The 22,728-nt window shown below is 32.5% G+C and overlaps 1 protein-coding gene across 2 annotated transcripts in view; it reads right to left on the reverse strand.

Moving 5' to 3' along the window:
- Positions 1–1,576: 1,576 nt before the first annotated feature.
- TRIQK (triple QxxK/R motif containing) overlaps positions 1,577–22,728 on the reverse strand; it is a 75,426-nt gene continuing 54,274 nt past the window's right edge. For both annotated transcript variants that reach the window (XM_008568327.1, XM_008568326.1), the window contains exons 3-4: positions 7,993–8,078; positions 1,577–2,101 (exon numbers count right to left, since the gene is read on the reverse strand). In XM_008568327.1, the coding sequence (XP_008566549.1) occupies positions 1,988–2,101; positions 7,993–8,078 (200 nt within the window). In that variant the 3' untranslated portion in view covers positions 1,577–1,987. The remainder of the gene's footprint in view (positions 2,102–7,992; positions 8,079–22,728) is intronic.

Consider the following 22,728-nt stretch of genomic DNA (forward strand, 5'->3'; position numbering starts at 1 on the left):
CACTGAATGCTAGAAATAATCTTTATTTAATATGACTGTTTTTAACACCATATGGGAGGAGAAATAACTAAATGAAATTGTTCACGTAAATGTGATGGGAGTGGGGGAAAGCAGTGTTTCTTGACATGTGGCATGTCACTCAGGAAAGTAAAAGGCCCATCATATCCAAAATGCCAGCTTGGATATTCCCTTGCCTCCCACTTCACGAACAGACATACCACATGGCATTAAATGCTGCAACCTTTCCTAAAAATGCCACTTGGACAGGGCTGCTGTGGAGAGTATATAAGAACTCTTCGTTTCTCTCTTGAATTTGTGAGTTCAGGGGGAAGAATCAGTAAATAACACTGGCTAAATTTTGCCCTCAGATATTTGGCATAAATGATCTGTGAGGATATTGGAACCTTTGGCTGTTTTCACATTGATGAAATAAATTATGCTACTTGAAAAAATTCTACAGAATATAATACTACACAGTTATATTCAACTTTCTGCAAAAGTACCAAAGAATATCTGTTTTTTTTAGAAACTGTGCTTATAAAGCCCTATGTACTTCTACGGTATTTACCAAAGCTTTCTTCTCTTGGCCTGTATTGAAACAATCTTAATATTTTATTTATTTTTCATAAATATGATGTATATACTATAAAACACTTTGTGCAATGTTTCAAACTATTTATTTTTTATGCATCTTTAAGTAAGGTAATAGCTAACCACTCTTCTGTAGACAGATACTTTTCAATTTTCCAAGCTTTATGTTTTTATGTGTTTTAAAAATATATTTAAAAATACAATTACCTGTAAAAACATTGAATGTACTGGTCATTATGCTACAACAAATGCAAAATACATTCAAAAATTATATAAACAGAAAACTACATATGAAAGTACTACAGGACATATATTTTCTTCTACATTTTCCACTGAAGAGATCTAATTAACTCTCAAGAGTTAAAAAGTAATTTTGTAAAACAACTTTGTATTGTTCAGATTTAGAAGACAACCCAAGAAAATGATTCTGAGTAGGGAGGACTTCTGCTATTGCTGTTGTATGACAAAGACTACACAATTAAATGACAGATTGTTACACATCTCCCTAACAAGAGGGGCAAACTGATACTGCAAGCAGCCCAACAACATAATTGAAATAGATTCCAAGTTTATATTAAAAGAGTAATAAGTTAATTAAAATCAAGATCAACTGAACTTTCTATTTACACTAGTTCAGGCAGCCCAATAGGAAAGGAACTCTATTTTAGAGCCATATGTGACTCTTTGAGCTTCTGTCATCCAGGTGCCATTTCTGATGGAGCACATGTGCATGGAACAGTTGGCAAAGAAGGAAAGGAACTCTATTTTAGAGCCATATGTGACTCTTTGAACTTCTGTCATCCAGGTGCCATTTCTGATGGAGCACATGTGCATGGAACAGTTGGCAAAGAAGGAAAAAGATTACTGTAGATGTATGTGCAGATAGTCTCTCTAATGATATAAAATACGTCTGGAAAGAAAGCGGGGTGTCTTTGTAAAATAAAAAATTTCCCATGACTTTTTGTTCCATCTTAGGCTCTGAGTGTGATTTGAGTGTTTCTGTAAATGAGAATACTGTATATACTTTTACTTGTGATGTATATAGAACAAAAATAGATTTAGTAATCTGTAAGGGATGGAGTTATACATATAAATTGGCTAAGACATCTGAAAAATTTAGGATGCATTTTCCATTTTATCTAAATGCACCATGTACAGTGTGCCTGTCAAAGCAGAAAGATTTATAAAAGTATCTGGTAGCATATATTTTATCACATTGCTAGGTAAGGTTCTTTTCTTGATATCCTATGCAACTATTTAAAAAGATATTTCTGCAAACTGAAAATACCAGAAGAAAGAATTCAAGATGTTGCAGTTTTAGTACTTCAGAAAAGTATTGGTTCCAAAATGTGCTTTTGTAAAAGTATTTCCCATTCATGCATTGATTGTTGCTCAGCTAATCTTCATCTGGGTCCAGATCAGGGTCAACATCCATGGACAGTCTGAGATAAAAGAAAGCATAGAAAGCCAGGAGGAGGGCTAATATAGCTGCAAGTACAAGGCCAACTTCCTGGGGAAGAAAAAAAAATAGACTTGAAATTGATGAAAAAAGATTGGTTTATGTTATCAGTTTCATCAGATAAAAAAACCATATTATTCCATAGTCTACAACAAATAATTTGAACCTAATAATCACATTCTTTCGGTTCGCATTTTTTTCCATTAAGTTAAAAAACTTACTTGGTACTAACACTACCTATTGCAATGGAAAATACATCAATGGGTAAGTCACTTCTGTTATTATTTCTAGTTAATTTTTTTTCTTACTAGTAAAATTAAATGTTATCATTTTAATATGTCTTCATAGTTTGGATATCAAAATGTTGGATGCAAGCAATGCAGTTTGTGCCTCCACAGTTTATCTGTTCTCTGAGTATGTTTAACTTCATTTGTTGCTTCCATACATTTATTATTAGTGACAGCATTTAGACACAGATTTTTTAAAAATTTATCATTTATTTTCTATTCAGAAGAAACAGGTATAAATGGTTTCTAGATTATGTCTCTGTACAAATCTTCATTACATAATACTTTGTTGGAACTCTAATGTTNCCAGGAGGAGGGCTAATATAGCTGCAAGTACAAGGCCAACTTCCTGGGGAAGAAAAAAAAATAGACTTGAAATTGATGAAAAAAGATTGGTTTATGTTATCAGTTTCATCAGATAAAAAATCCATATTATTCCATAGTCTACAACAAATAATTTGAACCTAATAATCACATTCTTTTGGTTCGCATTTTTTTCCATTAAGTTAAAAAACTTACTTGGTACTAACACTACCTATTGCAATGGAAAATACATCAGTGGGTAATTCACTTCTGTTATTATTTCTAGTTAATTTTTTTTCCTACTAGTAAAATTAAATGTTATCATTTTAATATGTCTTCATAGTTTGGATATCAAAATGTTGGATGCAAGCAATGCAGTTTGTGCCTCCACAGTTTATCTGTTCTCTGTCTTAACTTCATTTGTTGCTTCCATACATTTATTATTAGTGATAGCATTTAGACACAGATTTTTAAAAAATTTATCATTTATTTTCTATTCAGAAGAAACAGTTATAAATGGCTTCTAGATTATGTCTCTGTACAAATCTTCATTACATAATACTTTGTTGGAACTCTAATGTTTAAATTCTAGAGTTCACATTGTGGAGGAACAAAACTGAGTGCTCTTAGCTCATGAAGCATGATACAGAACAACCTATAACTATGGTGAAAGAGGGTCCTGAATATTTCATTTGGTGATTTGATTTGGATTATATTAATCAACTATACTAAAATAATGACCAAAAAACTTACTATATATATATTATGGTAAAAGTCATATTATCTCCCAAAGAGTAACTCTCTCTCTCGCCCTCTCTCTCTATCTATAGGAAAATACCATTAAGAAACTTTCTCAATATTAACATATCATTTGGTTAAGCAGAAAAAAGAGCCAGTCAGTATCCTAAAGGTCCAAATATTCCCTTCTAATTTTCACTTGTGTATCACAGTCTTTACTGGGCATTATTTTATGGAGAAGCAATTCATTTGCATTTATATGAATATATTTTACATTTCATAAGAACGTAAAATCAATCATTCAACATATATCCACCTATTAAACTTTAAAAACATGAAAATTAATTTGGTTTATAATCAACATGGAATTTTTACCTAAATGTTGAAATTACAAATAGGTATTTTATACAGATTTTTAGTTTCATAATCACATTTATTTGGATTTCCAAACTTGAAAATAAATATTAATAAAAACTATGGGGTTGAAAAACTGTGTCAATGATTTTGTAAGATCTGATTTTTTAAATTTAATATATCAATATAATGTCAAATGAAAGTGAATTTTTTTCTGTTGCAGTTGGAACACTTTGGCATCTGAAAAGGGCATGGCAGCCTCAGACAGGTTTCATTTATTTTCTTATATCCACAGCTGTGCTCCCAGACCCATCTGGTTACACAGCTACTAATTTTAAGAGGATGTAATAAACAAGTGACACACAACTGCAAATTCCATCTGTTCTGTATAGTGGACAACAAAACTGTTCAACAGCAGTCACCATTCACCCAAGCTTAATTCAGGAATAAAGTTTTTACTCTTGATTAGAGGCCATGATTCTCATCTTATAGATAATATTTTCTAATTGCTGCTTTTCAACTTCTTGTCCTTAAAACAACTCTGCATTATCTTCACTGTAAACTTTCAGAATACCCAGAGACATAAAAAAGAGTTTTAAGGGTAGGAAGCAGAGAATATTCATAGAATACAACTTCAGAGAATCCATTAATTCAATTATAAACTGCTCAATATATGGTGTGGGGGTGGCTTACAAAGTATTGGGCAGGTATACACAGCAAATAATTTTCTTCAAAATGTGCCTATTTTGTTGAGGAGACATGTATTGAGGCTGAATGTCTGGATGGCTAAAACATGGTAAAATTTGAAAATAATGCTTTCAGGATGCTGGTGACACTAACAAAAGAGATCTGTAAGCATTTATGACTTCCCCCACCCTTTGGCTATTTCATGCTTTAAATCAGAAATAACAAAAAAGAGCAAACATAATATTTCAAGCTGGCTCATCCTAAGAGGTTGTTGGCAGGATTTGGTTGACATTAGAATTTCTTTTTATGCAACAAAACTAAAATTTTGAGCAATGTTCTTTTATTATGATTATGCCTTTCAAATAAACATAAATAAAAAATTAAATAACAAATGTAGATATTTTTCCTTCGAAATACTAGGAAACACAGGTACTTGCATTCTAAAAAAATTTGTATTGATAAAATTTTGAGCAATGTTCTTTTATTATGATTATGCCTTTCAAATAAACATAAATAAAAAAATTAACAAATGTAGATATTTTTCCTTCGAAATACTAGGAAACACAGGTACTTGCATTCTAAAAAAATTTGTATTGATGCTGTAATTCTTGAATCTTCTAATTGAACAGTAACAAAATAGCAAACTCAGTTGTGCAAATATTTTTTTAGATGGCACTAATTGCACTGCTAGGTCATAAATTATGATATTTTATTTACATTTGTAAGACACAGGAAATAAAAATAGCCTCTCAACAGAAATTAATTCTAGATTTTAACACAGATTATTCAAATCTTATGCTTAAATCATTAACTGTTCTCCCAAAACATTTTATATTACCAAACATACATTCATAAAAAAGTACTAGAAGACTTTGAGGGTAAGGCCTTATTGTACAAGTATTCATATCTCTAGACCATGATATCTCAATCACTACTGTTAATTTGATGTGATAATTAAATCTGGAAGTGATTTCTTGTATAAGTTTTTCCATGACAATCATGTCTTATTCATCTTTCTTTCCACAGGTTCTACAATATCATAATACTTACAGTAATTTCTAAATAAATAACGAATAAATAACACTAATATCCATAATACTATCTCCACAGCAAAACTGCAAATATTTTGTAATATATAATATATCCACACAATAATGACCTATGTGAAGTAGGGGATCTTTAGGCCAGTGACAAACATTCAAGAGAAGTCTTATTTATACAAACAGAATTGGCTAATTCAAACAAATATTTTCCCAATCAGAAATTCATTCATAAATGACTTCTATGTGCTAAGTTCAAAGTTCAATATTTTCACTGTGTTATTTAACTCCCCTGACAGCTTTATGAGGTAAACGGCATAATCTCTATTTTACAAATGTGCCAGCTTCGACTTAGCTAGATCATGGCAACAGTAGGGGCAATAGGGCTGTGATCCTAGGCCTCCTTATCTCTGTTCAGTGTTGTCATTGCTGTTGTTTTTCTATTCCATGCACCTGTTCATATTGTCTGTAGATTTAAATTATTCGATGAGCATAACTATGATTCATTCAAAAGAATAAGTATTAAAGTGATAAAATATTACAATATTATGGTCATTCAGCATCAGCTAGATAAGAGTCAAACACGTTTGATGTTCATTAGTCCTTAGTTGCTTCTCTGACATTATCAATATGGATAAAATCACTCACGGGGGAAATTAAAAAGCATTAAATGGCAATTGCTGAAAGAAACTTTGTTATTTAAAATCCTATGCCAAAATGACAAGGCAATCAAAGTTTGACAGGGCAAACTAATTAGTATGCCGGATTTGAAATGTAAAATACCTCTAAGGTTTTGATTCTAAAAAGTTTCATATCACCTTAATGGGCTCTTCACATAAATTTTCAAGAAAAGTAAACAATAGTTAAGGTTAAGATTTTTGTTTCGACAGGTTTACAAATCAAAATGATATGTTAGCTTATTGAAAAGGAACTATGTTCTGATGTCAGTTAGAAACTTTTCTGTACATACTTTAAATTGTAAATGAAATCTGAGAAAAATTTTTTTCTCATAAAGATCAACAAATTCTATATTGTTTTTAAAAAGACATTAGATAATTGCACTATAAGATAGACTCTATCACATACTAAGAACACACTTATTTCTTCAAATTAAAACAATAACAAAAATTATAAAAGCAAATATAAAAAATAATGAGTATTAAAAAAGTGGTATATAAATAAATGAATGGCTGCACAATTTTTCAAATCCTAATATATAACTGCTCATTATATGGTTCTGCAAGTGAATTTCATAACCTCAATGTTTTTCTAAACACAAACAAAAAAACAAAAAAACCCCACTGCATTATCAAAGATAAAAGTAAGTGACATGTTGCCTTGGAGGACAATGACAAACAATGCTCTCACTTCAAGAGACAATCATCATATAACTAAATGTAAGATAAAAAACTAAGCATTGCTTTTAGAAAAATCATGTTATCAAAATATTTTTAATAAAGATGAACGAAATTTTATAAAAAATTCAAAAACTTCAAAATATTAATCTTCTCTCAAACAAAAAAGCAATTTACTTTTTTTCTCATTAAAAACTGACACAGCACTAACTGAGGAGGTTGTATTGTGAAAATATACTGCATCACAAGGCAATGCTTGATCAAAATCAGCAATCAGGAGCAAAAAGAAGGCAGTGTTTTGTGATCATAATAGCAAATTCTGGAAGACAACCAAATATATCATCTGGCAGTTCAACAGCTGTTACAACATGGTAGTAATACCTTGGCATTTGCTATAAGCTATAACTTAGAAAAATTGATTTTTCATCTGCCAGATAAAAACCAAAATCTCCTTTTATCATTTCAATATTTAAATACAATATATGTATTGGTCATTTTTATTTTACACATTTAATATTGGAGTTGCCAAATTAATTTTTCTATTAATAATTTAATTCAACTTTAAATACTTGGCAAAAAATTGACACGGGTAACAATGTAAATGTAATTTTGTTGATCTTCATTGTGCTAGCACATTAAATTAATATCTGCTAACATCATTCTCAGTTGCATTTATCCCTCTTAAGCAGATAAAATACTGGTTTTCTAAAAGAACAAGTTTGGGAACATCATTAGAATTTCATCATTAAGAGATATGACAACAATCAGGTACACAGTAAAATTACGTATATTAATGATATAAGTATATGTAATTATAACTATAATTTAAACTATCAAATAAAATTTATTGAAAAAAAAAAGAAATTTTTGACTAAGGCTGTATATATCACCAAAATGTTTGAACAATATACACAGTAACTAGAAAAAATAAATAAATTGCACTTTATAACTGGTTTTCTTAAGTGACATTGTGTTTCATTTGAAGACCCATCAAAATCTCAGGATAGGAAGGATGTTTTCCATTAAGTAAATTCTTTACAAAAACCTTTGAGTCTGGAGTTCTATTCAGATTTTGAAATGTCATAAAACATTTAGAATTCAACATTTATGCAATCCAGTTTTAGAAAATGAAATGGCAAGCACATATCAAAATTTAAAGTTATCAAACAGAGGTGTACCTTTATGCCTATTGCTGTTTTCTTTGCTTCTGCTTTCAATTTGGTTGCTCGTAAAATAGGTTTGGTTTTTTTATAATCCTGTTTACCTAGAAAGAAATCGTTTCAGACAATGACTTATGCATACATATAATTCAAATTTAAGAGTCATCTGAAATGTCAAAGAATGTTTAAATAGAGTAAAACAGAGACACAGAGTTGCAAAGTAGTTCCCAGTTGTGGTAACCATAAATTTGTCACCCAAAGGTCAACTTTTCTTCCTCTCTTACTTTTTCGGGAAGAAGATTTTGGCAGACATCTCTGATTTGATATGCAGTGAATGTCAAAAAAGATGAAAACTTATTTTAGAGAATAAGGATTTTAAAGTAAAGAGAATAAACCTTTTTGAAGCATTTGGAAACAAAAATGCATAAATAAGTGAGTACACGTAAGATCCCATTAATAGATAAAGTTAACTTTTGTCTTCATGATTGAAGAGTAACAGTTCATTATAAATTTATTTTATTAAGGATACATTAAGTATTCAAATAGTGAACTTGAGAAATATCCTCTAGTTTTCTCCAAGAGAATAAAGAATCTATAAATAATTAATTTTAACCCCCTGAATTCATTAGAAAAATATGTATTTAACTTTTGTTTCCTTTTAATAGAGGACAGAATAAATATGGCTAGATAAAAGACACAGGATAGCTACATTTAGATATTAGTTTCATCATCTCTATCACATTTCACAGCAAAAAATGAGCAAAACTGAGTTAGTGTCATAAAATTTCCTTTTTTGTGTACTATTTGATGACCCCACCAATGCATAACAAAAGAGATATCACATAGCCTGAGGAGAAAATAGATTTAACAGTGACATCAACAAAAGCATTGACTAGAACAATACACTTTTTTGTTAACCAAACTCTTAACTAATAACTGAGCCAAATAAGCCTCAAATATGACAGTGTATGTTATTCTGAGTAGGAGTTAACATATGACAATATAATCTCTGTCTATTTTATATTGTCATTTTGCCTTACTTCCATCTTACTCCTTTATCTTTCAGTGATCAGTTTCTTTCCAAAACTTACCCCTACATTTCCTTGATCTAAATAATACAACTTCTAACTTTTAATTTCTACATCTTCCTGACACTGAAATAAATCTCAAAGTAGTTGATCTAAACTAAAGTACATCATAAAAATTTAATGTGCAATATATTTCTTAATGTGTCTGCTAATGACTCAAAAGTACCTTTAAAATTTCATATAGATTTTTAGAATTAGAAATGGCAGAGAGAAGTGAGTCAAATGGATGGTTGTAATGAAGAAATGCTATATCTGCATTAATTAGACACATAACAGTATTGTTTGGCTGAAGAGCTATGTATTTTTTTAAAAGAAGTGTATGCTCTTTCCTTAACCACTGTTGTATAGCAGTCATTATGGCTCTATGAGCATATAGAAACTTAATAAATATTATTTGATGATGGGGTTTAATGATCCAGAAATGAGTCAATTATGACAATGTATATCAAATGATCTAAATTTAAATCATGGAATGAGCAAAATACAGAAAAATATTACTCTGACCTATTTTAAATTTGCAATATTTAATTTTGTTAAAAAAAAAAACCTTGACAAGTGTTCACCTTGATTTCACATCTCAATAGACAAATTATTCACATTATTCCTGCTGTGACATAAACAGTTCAGAACAATGAAAATGGTGACACAGCAAATGCCTCTACTTAGGGTTACAAAGCAAGTTTCTAATGAGAATCTAAAAAGAAATGTGAAGATTATACATCTGAAGCCAAAACGTAATTTCTTGTTTTATCTTGTATATGTCCTATAATAATCTCTGGGTGCAACGGGGGAAAAAATATATGAAAAAGAATTGTCTTAACACATATATTTTTCATACAAATAAGCAATATTTTTGATAATGTGTCTGTCATAAAACAGACTCAAATATACCTCAAAGAATCAACATTAGAGTGAGAATTTATCACTCTATTTCAAGTGCATATAACCATTGGTTAAATAAATATTCTATTTCAATCCAACTCCTATATTCTCTTAGAGAATACTACTTCTAGATTTATATTAAAGTTGATACAAACATTTAAAACTATATTTATAATAAATAGATAGTATTAAAAATTATTATATACCTGGTACTTCTCCACACAGTGCATCTGTCATTAATTTAGCATTCTCCTTGCTGACTATGATATCCAAAAGTACATATTGCAAAATGTGGTTTCAGTACTAAGTGAAAACATTTACAGGGGCATCTGTTAAGTTCCTTATAACTGAAACCAGATCTTTCAATCATACCCAAAGAAGTTTTTAACATTTGAATTTTTATGGTTTCGAGAAAGACACCTATGCCCACACAAGTGTAAAAAATATAAAATATAGAAGTCCCTGCCTTCTGAGTACTTACACCTACAAAAAACACATGTAGATCATCTACATTTTATATGTAGACTGTTTCTTGAACACAACTGGGTTTGATTTTGGTTATATCAATAATGCAATACAAAGTAGCTATTTGACAGTTGCTCATTAAATTTTATTTGGAGGGAAAAACTTGATAATTCTAGCCTATGAAGCCAGTCTGGGGCCTCGATCATCTAGTTTCTCTATTCTCAATGATACTACTCATCATGTAATTTCTGTACTGTCATTCCCTATGATACAGTTTAAGGAACAACAGCTTTTTCTCCTCATCTCCATGCTCCTGATTGACTAATTTATGCTTTCTCCCTCCAGAATAATTCCATAATACTGTTTTATTTTTAAATCGTTATACAGTGAAATTGACTTTTTTCCTTCGGGTATACAGTTCTATGAATTTTAATGCATGTATAGACTCATGTAACTACCACCATAATCAGGATACAGAATAGTTCCATCACCTCCCCAAACCCCTATGTGCTATACCTTTATATTCACCCCTCCTCCCACCCATACTTCCTGGCAACCACTGATCGATGGCCCATTTCTATAGCTTTGTCTTTTCAATAATTTGGCAATAAAGTAACAATGCCTTGCTTCATTCAGCATAGACCTTTAAGATTTATTAAAGTTGTATGAATCAAGAGTTCATTCTTCTTTATTGCTGAGTAGCATTCCATTGTATAAAAGTACCAGAGTTGTTTTATTAATTCACTCATTGAAGTATATTTGGGCTATTTCCAGTGTTTGGCAAGTATATACAGAGCTACTACAAGCACAGATGTACAGCTTGTTGTGTGAACCTAACTTTTTATTTACCTAGGGTGAGACTGCTGAGTCATAAGATACACATATGTTTAAGTTTGGAAGAAACTGCCAAATTATTTTCCAGAGTAGCTGTATCATTTTGCATTCCCACCAGAAATATATGAGAACTCTGGTAACTGTGTATCATCTCTAGCACTTGGTAATGTTTTATCTAGGTTATCCAATTTTTTAGCATATGTTTGTTCACTATATTTGCTTACAATCTATTTTATTTCCATATGGTTGATAGTGATATACCCTGTTTCATTCCTACGGTTAGTCATTTGAGTGTTCTCTTTTTTTTGCAATTAGTCTAAAGTTTTTTCAATGCTCTTGATCTTTCCAAATAACACTCTTTTAGTTTTGTTGATCTTTTAATTGCTTTACTATTCTCTGTTCTGTTTATTTCTACTCTATTCTTTACTATTTCCTTTATTGTGCTTGATTTGGGTTTAGTTTGCTCTTCATTTTCTAGTTGGTTTAGGTAGAAAGTTAGGCTATTGATTTGAAAATCTTTATTCTTTATTAATATAGTTGTTAACAGGTATGAATTTCCATTTAAGTACTGCTTTAGCTACATCTCATAAGTTTGGGTATGATATTCTTGTTTTCACTCATCATAAAGCATTTACCTTATGATTCATCTTTGATTTATTGGTTATTTAGAAGTGTGCTGTTTAATTGATATATCTGCAATGTGTTTAATTACACAAATGTCCTCCTGTTAGCAATTTCTAATTTAATTCCATTGTGTTAAAGAACAAACTCTGTATGATTTCAACTCTTAAAGTTTACTGAGACTTGTTTCATGGCCTAGTATATTGTCTATCTTGGAAAATGCTCCATGTGCAAATAAGAAGAATATGTAGTCTGCTGCAGTTGGATAGAATGTTCTACAGGTCTAGTTTATAGTGTTGCTCATGACTTCTATTTCCTTTTTGACCATCTGTTTAACTGTTCTACCTATTATTGAAAATGTAATATTGAAGTCTTCAACTACGATTGTTTAATGATCTATTACTCACTTCAATTCTGTCAGGATTTGCCTCATGTATTTTGGGGTTCTGTTGTTAAGTGCATATATATTTATAACTGTTATATAATCCAGAAGAACTGACCATTTTATCATCATAAAATGTCCTTCATCTCTACTAACAATTTTTGTCTTAAACTTTATTTTGTATAATGTTAGTACAGTCATCTCAGCTCTTTCGGGTACTGTTTTCTTAGTATATCTTTATTCATCCTTTTATTTTCAAACTATTGGGGTCCTGAAACTAAAGTATGTTTCTTATAGACATGATCGTGTTTTCCATCCATTTTGCCAATCTCTGCTTTTTGAGTATAGTGGTTAGTTCATTTACATTTAACATAATGAATGATAAAGAATTTATGGTTGACAGTTTTTTATTAATTTTCTGTATGACTTATGTCATTTTGTTCCTCTATTTCTCTCATACTATGTCATGTGTATTAAATAGATATTTTCTAGTATACAGTTTTAATTCCTTTGTTTTTTCTTCTACTACATTTTAAAAAATTATTTTCTTAATGTTCTCCCTGGAGATTACAATTGATATCTCAATTTTTAAAAATCCAGTTCAGATTAATGCCAACTTAATTTTGATTGTATACAAAAACATTGGTCCAATATAGCTCCATTCTCTCCCCCTTCATAGTACTATTATTGTCATATAAATTAAACCTTCAGATATTATTAACCCATCAATATAGTTTTATAATTATTGATTTATGCAATTATCTTTTAGGTCAGATAGAAAAAAATTATACACAAAATACAAGTATAGTTCCTTTATATTTACCTAGGCAATTACCTTTACTGGTATTAAGTTATTTTGTGTGTGTGTGTGTGGATTTGAGTACTGTCTAGTGTACTTTCATTTCTGCATAAATAACTTCTTTTAGTATTTCTTGTAGGGTAAGGTAAGTCTGCTATTGTCAAATTATCTCAGTTTTTGTTTACTCAAGAATGTTTTCATCTCTCCTTTTTTTTGAAAAATTGTGTGCTGTATATAGAATTCTTGTTTGACAGTCTTTTGCTATCAGTACATCATAAGTAATGAACCCTTTTTCTCTTGCTACTTTCAAGATTCCCTCTTTATGTCTGACTTTTGAAAGTTTGGCTATGATAGGGTGTGGATCCTCTTGGGTTTACTCTATTTGGAGTTTATGGAATTTCTCAGATATATACATTACTGTTTTTCAACAGTTTGGGGAAGTTTTTGACCATTTTTTGCAAAATTTTTTTTCCTGTCCTGCTCCTTCCCACCTCTCTTTCTGGAACTCATATCATGTATGTGTTGATACAATTAAATTGTGCCCTACAGGTCTATGTGGCTCTGTTCATTTCTTGTCATTCTTTATCATTCATTCTTCTTCATTTTTTTCAGACTACAGAATCTCAATTGGCCTCTCTTTATGTTCCCTAATTCTTTTTTTGTCAGTTGAAAATCAGCTATGGAACCCCTCTAAAATGTTTATATCAGTTATTATGGTTTTCAACTTTAGAATCTACACTTTACATATATATAAAATACATAATTTTATATATATATAATATTCTCTATTACATACACACATGTTATATATATATATAAAATATAAGAACAATATCTCATGACATAGAGTATATATATATACTTTAGACATGGTTTTCTTCAATTTTTGAATATATTTTAAATGGCTCATTTAAAGTTTTTGTCCAGAATCCCAATGTCTCAGGTTCCTTAGGAACAGTTTCTATTGCTTTTTTTTCTGAGTATGGGCCATACTTTACTGGTTCTTTATGTGTCTCAATTTTTTTAATTGAAAATTGAACATATTTATTAATGTAATGTGGCATCTCTGCAAATCAGATCTCCTCTAGGGTTTGCTGTTGCTATTATTTGTGCTTTGGCTGTTATTACTGTCTTCTTGTTTAGTGATGTTTCTGGAATAATTCTGTAAAGTCTGTGTTCTTTATCATGTGTGGCCACTAAAATCTTTGCTCAATTACTTTAGTGGTCATCTGCCATGGTTTGAATGTGTTCCCCAAAGTTCATGTGTTGGAAACTTAATCCACAGTGAAAACAGTGTAGAGAGTTCAGAGGTGATTAGCTCAAATTAGGCAGAGTCCTCATGAATGGGTTAATGCCATTATCATAACGGCAGGTTAGTTATTGCAGGACTTAGTTCCTGATAACAGGATGAGTGCAGCCCCCTACCTTGTACTCTCTCACACATGCTCTTTTGCCTTTTGCTTTCTGCCTTCCCCCATGGGATGATGGAGCAAGAAGGCCTCACAAGATATGGACCCTTCAACCTTAGACTTTCCAGCCTTCATAACTGTAAAATAAATCTTTGTTTTTAATATATTACCTAGGCTCAGGTATTCTGTTGTAACAGGACAAAACAAACAATGACATCATTTAATGATTGGATAGATATTTCCTTAAACACCTTGAACCATTAAACCTTCCATTTTGCTGAGGGGCATATGAGTGCTTGTGTATGCGTGAGTGTGTGTGAGAGTGTGTGTGTGTGTGTGTGTGTGTGTGTTGGGTACATCTCCATGCTCTAATAAGAGTTTATAGTTATGTCTTATCCTTCATTTCTGCAGAGCCTCAAGGTCAGCAAGTGTTGAGAGATTACCTTCTTACATCTTTACAGAGCATGACATAGTCCCACACATGCACGTGACCTTCTAGATTCCCAGGAATCTGTGTCACAGCTTTATAAAGACTCAATGGGCATCTTATTGCCCAGCGTTTGCTTTTACATTTCACAGTTAGCTTCATGTTTAGCCCCAACTAGTAATGCTGCCTTAGGCAGCTGTGGTGTTAAGCATTTGTCATTGATTGTTTTTGTCAAATTCCATGGGAAAAGGGCTCTTCACACAGAATGAGCTCTAAGTCAGGTCAAAAAAAGATAAGTTCTGAGAAAGGGGATTTTTCGATGAGCTGCCAGAAAGGTCAAATTGTGACAATACAATAAGGATTTGGAGTAGATCCAAATCCATTTTGCCTTCCCCATTGGCTTCTAGGCTAATAATTTTCACAAATACTCGAGTTGCAAGGCTGAGGAAAGAAAGACAGGATTAAGGCGAGTTAAAACACCAGAAAGCTTGCTGTTCTCACTGAAATTCAGCTGTTTTTCATGAATAAATACTACTTGGACTGTGGTAAGACTTTAATTTTCAGCTTGTTTTCTAAAAAATTGACTTTAACAATATTTGCTGGTGTTCTTATTGCCTGTACATAGGAGCAGATTTTCAAAGTTCCTTACTTTGCATTCAAGAAATACTTCTCTATCCTTTCACGTTTAATGTCATTATATTTGAAGTGAATTTCTTATATACAGCCTTCATTGGGGTCATATTATACAATTTCAGCCTGAATATCTGTCCTTTAATGTTTATACCATTTACATTTAATGAAACTACTGATATATTTTTATTGAGGCCTACCATCTTGTTTGTCTTTGTTCCCTTTGATTTTGTTCCTGTTCCACTTTTCCTGCATTTTTTGGATTACTTGAGCATTTTTGGTATTTCATTTAAATAAGTATTGCAATTTTGACTATACATCTCAGAATAATGTTTGAAGTTTACCCTGGAGATTAGAAAATATACTTAAGTTTCTTCAGTTTTACATTTCTAAACATATTCTAAATTATTTTTAAATTTTAAGGTATTTAAAAATTTTTAACAATCCAATACATTTCATATTTTAATATAATGAAAACATGCAGTGCATTACTTTGTAGAGCTAGTTTTTCTTTTTTTTTTTTTTTTGGTCTTTTGTCTTTTTCCGTGTCCGGCAACGGATTGCAACCCTCAGTGTTGCCCCCGTACCGGACCGGGGACCGGCAACGGGACCGCAACCCTCGGTGTTGCTCCTGCGCCTCGCTCAGCCAGCGAGCGGGAACCGGTCTGCATGTGGGATCCGAACCCTCGGGCGGGAGCGCCACCGCGAAGCGGCGCACTATCCAGTGCGCCACCGGGCCGGCCCGTAGAGCTAGTTTTTCTAAATGTCATTTATGTCTTTTGACTTTGCTGTGTTAATTTTTGAACTTCTTGGACATGTCATTGGTTAAGGAAGTTGCATCTAGACCGTGGACTTTTAATAATTCGAGCCTTTAAATGTCTGCACACAAAGAATCTTACAAGTGAATATACTATTGCAGCACAGGTGTATTTTGCTTAATTAAATAGCAGAAAGATACTGGTATCCCTGCTTGATGCCTATTCTCATTATAACTTAATAATTTTGCAATATAATGGGAAAGGTCATGAATAGTTAGGGGAATTATTATTCTTTGGTTGCTAAAATTTTCTGTTTATAATAAAAAATGGCAGACTGTCCTTATATATGCCCGTGATTCAGTTCTAGAATAAAATCTCCTCTCACATTGTGAACAGTTTAATTGAAGAGTATCCTGAAATTGCTAGATCTGCACTATTAAAAAGATAACTATTATTTTTAAATATTTATTTTTATCAATAAAATTTACTTGATACTGTGCAACCAAAACAAAGTACAGAAACAAACGTAATGTTCACATTGGTGAGTAATGTGCAAAAAGAAAAAAAACAAGTGCCTATTATCTTGGACTTTGTAAAAAAAGACAGATAATAAACAAACAAATATTGTTCAGTTAAACAGGTGAAGAAAAGCATCCCTAAAATGAAAAATACAGTTCCCAAATGGCAGACAATATAGAGGAGAGATGGATTGTTTCAGATAGGGTGGTCAGAGAAATTCTCCTTTATGTCACTTGATCAGATACTTAAATGAAGTTAGGGAGGAAGCCATATGGAGATTTGGTGGAAGCAACTTCAAATACTGGTGTCTTAGTCTGCTTACTGTTGCTATAACAGAATACCTGAGGTTGGATAATTTATAACAAAAAGAGGTTCTGTTGGCTGGAACACTCAAGATCAGGCAGCCCATCTGGTGAGAGTCTCATGCTGTTTCAACTCATGGCTGAAAGCAGAAAGGGAAGTGGGGACATGCAGAGACCAATGGAGAAACAACCCGCTTTCATGGTAACTAATCCAGCCCCAAGAGAGAAAAAACTCACCCACTCTGGTGGGAAGGCATTAATCTATTCATGAGGGATCCATCCCCACAACCCACACACCTCCCACTAGGCCCCACCTCTCAAGACCACTGCATTGGAATAAAATTTCGACATAAGTGTTGGTAGGAACAAAATGCATCCAAACCACAGCAACCATAGCAACATTAAAGTGCAAAGATTCACAAAACACTAACTTAGAGGGCAAGAAAGCTTAACAGGCCAGGTGATTAAAAAAAAAAAAAGAAGTCAATTCCTAATGGTGAACTCAGTGGTCCAGAACAGACCCTATGTTCATTTCCCAATTTCTGAGAGTATGGCTCAAATGATAACCATTGAAACAGATAGGATCTCCATCTTGGTTCCCTGATATGTGATATAAGAGGTATTTTGATATTAAATGTGAAGTAAAAATATTACTTCCCCCCCTTACTAAAGTGGTAAATCAAAGGCAATGTACATTTTCAGAGAAATTTCAGAGATTGACTATATCATCAAAAATTTAAACATGCAGTCTCACTATTTTCAAAACCTGTTTATTTCCTCACTGTGGCTAGTTGGTCATGAAAACCAAGTAAGTACTACTAAAAAAATTGAAACTTGTGGTAGAATTTTCTTACTATAGTAGAATAATAAAGTTCTTAGCACATAGTCACAACTAGCTAATTAATCTAGCCAATGCATTTTTCTAAGTTCTGATCACAGATACTACAAGAGGCTGTCTGTCTTTACTGGAAATGACAGCAGTACGAGGGTACTTCAAAAAATTTGTGGAAAAATAGAATTAAAAGATGATATGAATCTTTCCATGAAATTTTTGAAGACCCTTTCTATACCTACAGTCTTACTGCAGAAATTAGGCAACTCCACATCTCAACGCTACCATCTGATTTCCAGAGATTTTAACCACATTTTAAGTCCACATTATATCACAATGACAATGATATGATATAAGCTTTGGAGAAGACTTGGAAAGTGCCTGAGATTCCTCATTCAGGTAGATTTATAAGAGGGAGAAGAGTGCAAATTTGTCAAAAGAGACTTGCTACCCCAATCTGATGCATAGAGGTCCACTGCTTTAAAGCATGTCAGGATTGTCTTCTAGAAGTAAAGATCAAACTATAAAACTCCTACAGGAAAACATAGGGATACACTTCAGAAGGTAGGACTGGGCGAGGACTTTATGAATATGAACCCCAAAGCACAGGCAACAAAAGGAAAAATAAACAAATAGGATTGTATCAAACTAAAAAGCTTCTACACAGCAAAAACAAACAAAACAAAACAACAATTAACAGAGCAAAAAGACAATGTACAGAGTGGGAGAAAATATTCGTAAACTATGCATCCAACAAAGGATTAATATCCAGAATATACAAAGAACTCAAAGAACTTAACAGTAAAAAAACAAGTAACACACTTAAAAATGGGCAAAGGAGCTGATTAGGCATTTCTCAAAAGAAGATATATGAATGGCCAACAGGCACATGAAAACATGCTCAGCATCACTCAGCATCAGGTAAATGCAAATCAAAACCACACTGAGATATCATCTCACCTCAGTTAGACTGGCTATTATCAAAAAGATGGAATAACAAATGCTAGTGAGGAAGCAGAGAAAGGGGATCCCTCCTACACTTGTTGGTGGGACTGTAAATTAGTGCAACCATTATGGAAAACAGTGTGGAAGTTCTTCGAACACCTCAGATAGAACTGTCAGGCAACCCAGAAACTCCACTGCTGGGTATATATCCAAAGGAATGGAAATCATGTTGATGGGATACCTGCACTCCCATATTTACTGCAGCACTATTTATAATAGCCAAAAGTTGGAACCAACCTAAATGTCCATCGTTGGATGACTAGATAAGGTGAATGTGATATATTTACACAAAGCAATACTATCCTGCCTTAGAAAAGAATGAAATACTGCAATTCACAGTAACATGAATGACGTTAGAGAAAATTATGTAAAGTGAAATAAGCCAGGCACAGAAAGAGAAATACCACATACTCATAAGTGGGAGCTATAAAAAAGTAAGCAAATAAATTTTAAAGAGAAAAATACAACGATCACAATGATATGCTGAATTTCCAAAAGTAGAGAATAGAACTGAGGTTACCTGAGGTGGGAAAGGAGGAAGAGGAGAGAGGGTAAGGGAGGAATTGGTAAAGGACCATGAAAAAAGATTACATTGTGTAATGTTGAATATACTAATTATTTTAATTTGAGCATCACATATTGCACATAGGTGCAATTTTTATGTTTCAATTTTAAAAAAAAGAAAAGATACTTCACATCGTATGTCATTAGGAAAATGCAAATTAAAACAACAATGAGATACTACTACATACCTATTAGAATGGTCAAACTTCAGAACACTGAGTATACCAAATGCTGGGGAAGAAATGGAGCAACAGAAACTCTCATTGCTGGTGAGAATGCAAAATGGTAGGGCCACTTTGGAAGACAGTTTGCCAGTTTCTTTGAAAACTAAACACTCTTATCGTACGACCCAGCAACTGTGATCCTTGGTATTTACTAAGGACCAGATGTTTACACAGAAATTTGTGCACATATGTTTATAGCATCTTTATTCATACTTGCCAGAACTTGGAAGCAACCAAGATGTCTTTCAGTAGGTGAGTGGATAGATAAACTATGGTCTATGCAGACAACGGAATGTTATTCAATGCTAAAAAAGAGTTACATCTAGCCATAAAAAATTTATGATTCCAATTATATGAAAAGGCAAAACTGTAGAGATAGTAAATAGGTCAGGGGTTCAGAAAGAGGAAAGGATAAAACGGGTGAACATATCAGCTTTTTAGGGCAGTGAAATTATTCTGTATGAGGTGTAATAATGGATATACGTAGTTATAAATTTGTTAAAACCCACAGAATGTACAACACCAAGAATGATCCCTAATGTAAACTATGGGCTTTGGATGATAACAGTGTGGCAAATGTAGGTTCATCTATTTTAGCAATTGTTCCATTGTGACAGTGGGAGAGAGTGTGTGTTGGGAGTTGTGGTAGGGAGTACATGAGAACTCTGTACTTTCTGCTCAGTTTTGCTGTGAACCTAAAACTGCTCCAAAAGAAAAAAAAAGTTTAAATGAGAAAAAAATAAACATGGCATTAAATTTTTAAAAAATATCAAGTTGCCACACTCTGCACTCTATTTACCATTAAGAAAGCAGCATAGGTACAACTTCTTAAAAAAAAAACCAAAAAACCAAATCCAAAAAACACTTGCATTACTTGGTAACGTCATCAATCCATAAATTCTTCTACTATGGATGTATTGTAGAGAAACTCTTGTACATGTAAACTGAACAGACACGTCTAAAAATAGCATCATTGCTCCTAATAGCATTCACAGAAAAAAATAAATTGAGAATGACTTAATTATCCAAAACCAGGAGAATAGATAGAATAATGACAGTATGTACAAACAGTGAAATGCTATAAAGCATAGAAAATTAATAAACTATATTAACATTCATCAATAACAATAAAACTCAAACATAATGTTCAGTAGAAGCAAATTCCAGAACAATATATACAACATAATATCATTAATATAACATTCATTTATTTAAACTCACAGAACTAAATAATATATTGTTTGACACATGTCTAGATGGCAAACAAATAAGGAGAATTAATACAAAATAAAGACTGTGGTTATCTCTCATGGAGGAGTGTTGCAATTGGGAAAGGACACAAAAGAGGTTTCTAACCTACTGGAACATATCCAATTTTTAACCTGGATGACAGATACATGGTTGTTCATGTTATTACTGTTTTTAAATCTATAGTACAAATTTTCTATAGGTAGGGAACTTAAGAATCTGATAGTTTTGAGTAGGGCATCCGAGTATAAAAGGATCTCCAGTAGAGTGCTGTGCATCTACTCTACCACTTGGCTTATGACATGGCAGAGTTAATGGAGCCTGAAGTGTTTCTAGCTAACTGAGCCATACAAACAATCCTTTAGCAAGTCCCCATAAAAAAAAAGGAAGTGCCTGTCTCTAGGGATTTTTAGTGCAATACCATACCTCCTTTAGCAAGTAACATCCACTAAGAGACAAATCCTCAGTTTCTACCAAACTCTGATGGAGGCTAACTACATGGTCATGAGATGTAGGGTCCACCTGGCCTGAGCTACCAGACATGAATTGAGTTATGTAGTTCAAGAAACCATAAAATTGGGTGAACCATTTTAACACTTAAAAAAAAAATGTTTGTAGGTGGTTCTTTATAATATTCTGAAACTAGTTGGAAGTAGATTGCTATGTTATTATAATTATCCTTGGAGATGACCCTAAAAGACAATGAAAGAGGGAAATCCTCCCAATGGCCAAAGTGTGAGTGAAATACAGTTATGCACTACAATAACAACCTTTCAGTCAATGATGGGGTTCATATACAATGGTTATAATGGACATACCATATAGCCTAGGTGTGCTATACCATCTAAGTTTGTGTAAATACACTATGATGCTTGCGCAACAGTGAAATTGCTTAATGACACATTTCTCAGAATATATTAACATTATTAACCGATGCATGGCTGTATTTTGGTGTGCAGTTTACCTGGAAATAAAGGAAAGCTAAGAAACAACACTAGCTTTACTGAATTGAAAGCTGAGCCAACTTTCAGTTGGGTTCTTCATGCCTATGGGCAAACAGACAAACTGGAAAATCACAGTGTTGGCTGGGGTAGTTCTGCTGGTTATCAAGGATAAAATGGTTTGTTAACACATAGTGAATGCCAAAAGGATTATGGGAAGATGTGAAGAAGTTAGGAAGAAGTTCCTACTCCTGAGGTTACCCAGGTACTACTATGACCAATTATAAAATTTAATGAAATTTCCATACACCTTTATAACTAGGAGAACCACTGAGGGCTTACAGTTTTCAAAAATGAAGATTTGTTTCATCCTTTAAAGGCAAAAACCCTCAGCAAACTAAGATGCTTGCTAGGGACAATAAGATCTAGAATGAAAATTAGACAAAGTTCATCATAAATTACAACTACTGTAATCAATTAGAGAACTGAGAATGACATCCTGGTTCTATATTTTTTTGCTTGCTCCTAGAGCATAATACTCATTCTCTTTATACAGCCAATTTCCCTGTAAAATCACTATATTATCAAAAATTTAAAAATATCTCTTCTTCTTCCTTTAGGCTGGATCACAATAGAACAAAAGGAAGACTAAATTTCACTTAAGATCCTGGACTGAGAAAACAGTATCTTAGGCTTGGTTGAAACATGTACCTGGGTAGTTGTTGAGGATGCTGGAGATATCCTTAGATCCTGTTCAGGATTATTTTCACTGTAAATAACAGAATCCAGCTTCAAATAATATGAAAATATGAGAGAGAGAGAGA

Source organism: Galeopterus variegatus, unplaced genomic scaffold (assembly GCF_000696425.1).
Source record: "Galeopterus variegatus unplaced genomic scaffold, G_variegatus-3.0.2 Scaffold399, whole genome shotgun sequence".
Taxonomy (NCBI): Eukaryota; Metazoa; Chordata; class Mammalia; order Dermoptera; family Cynocephalidae; genus Galeopterus; species Galeopterus variegatus.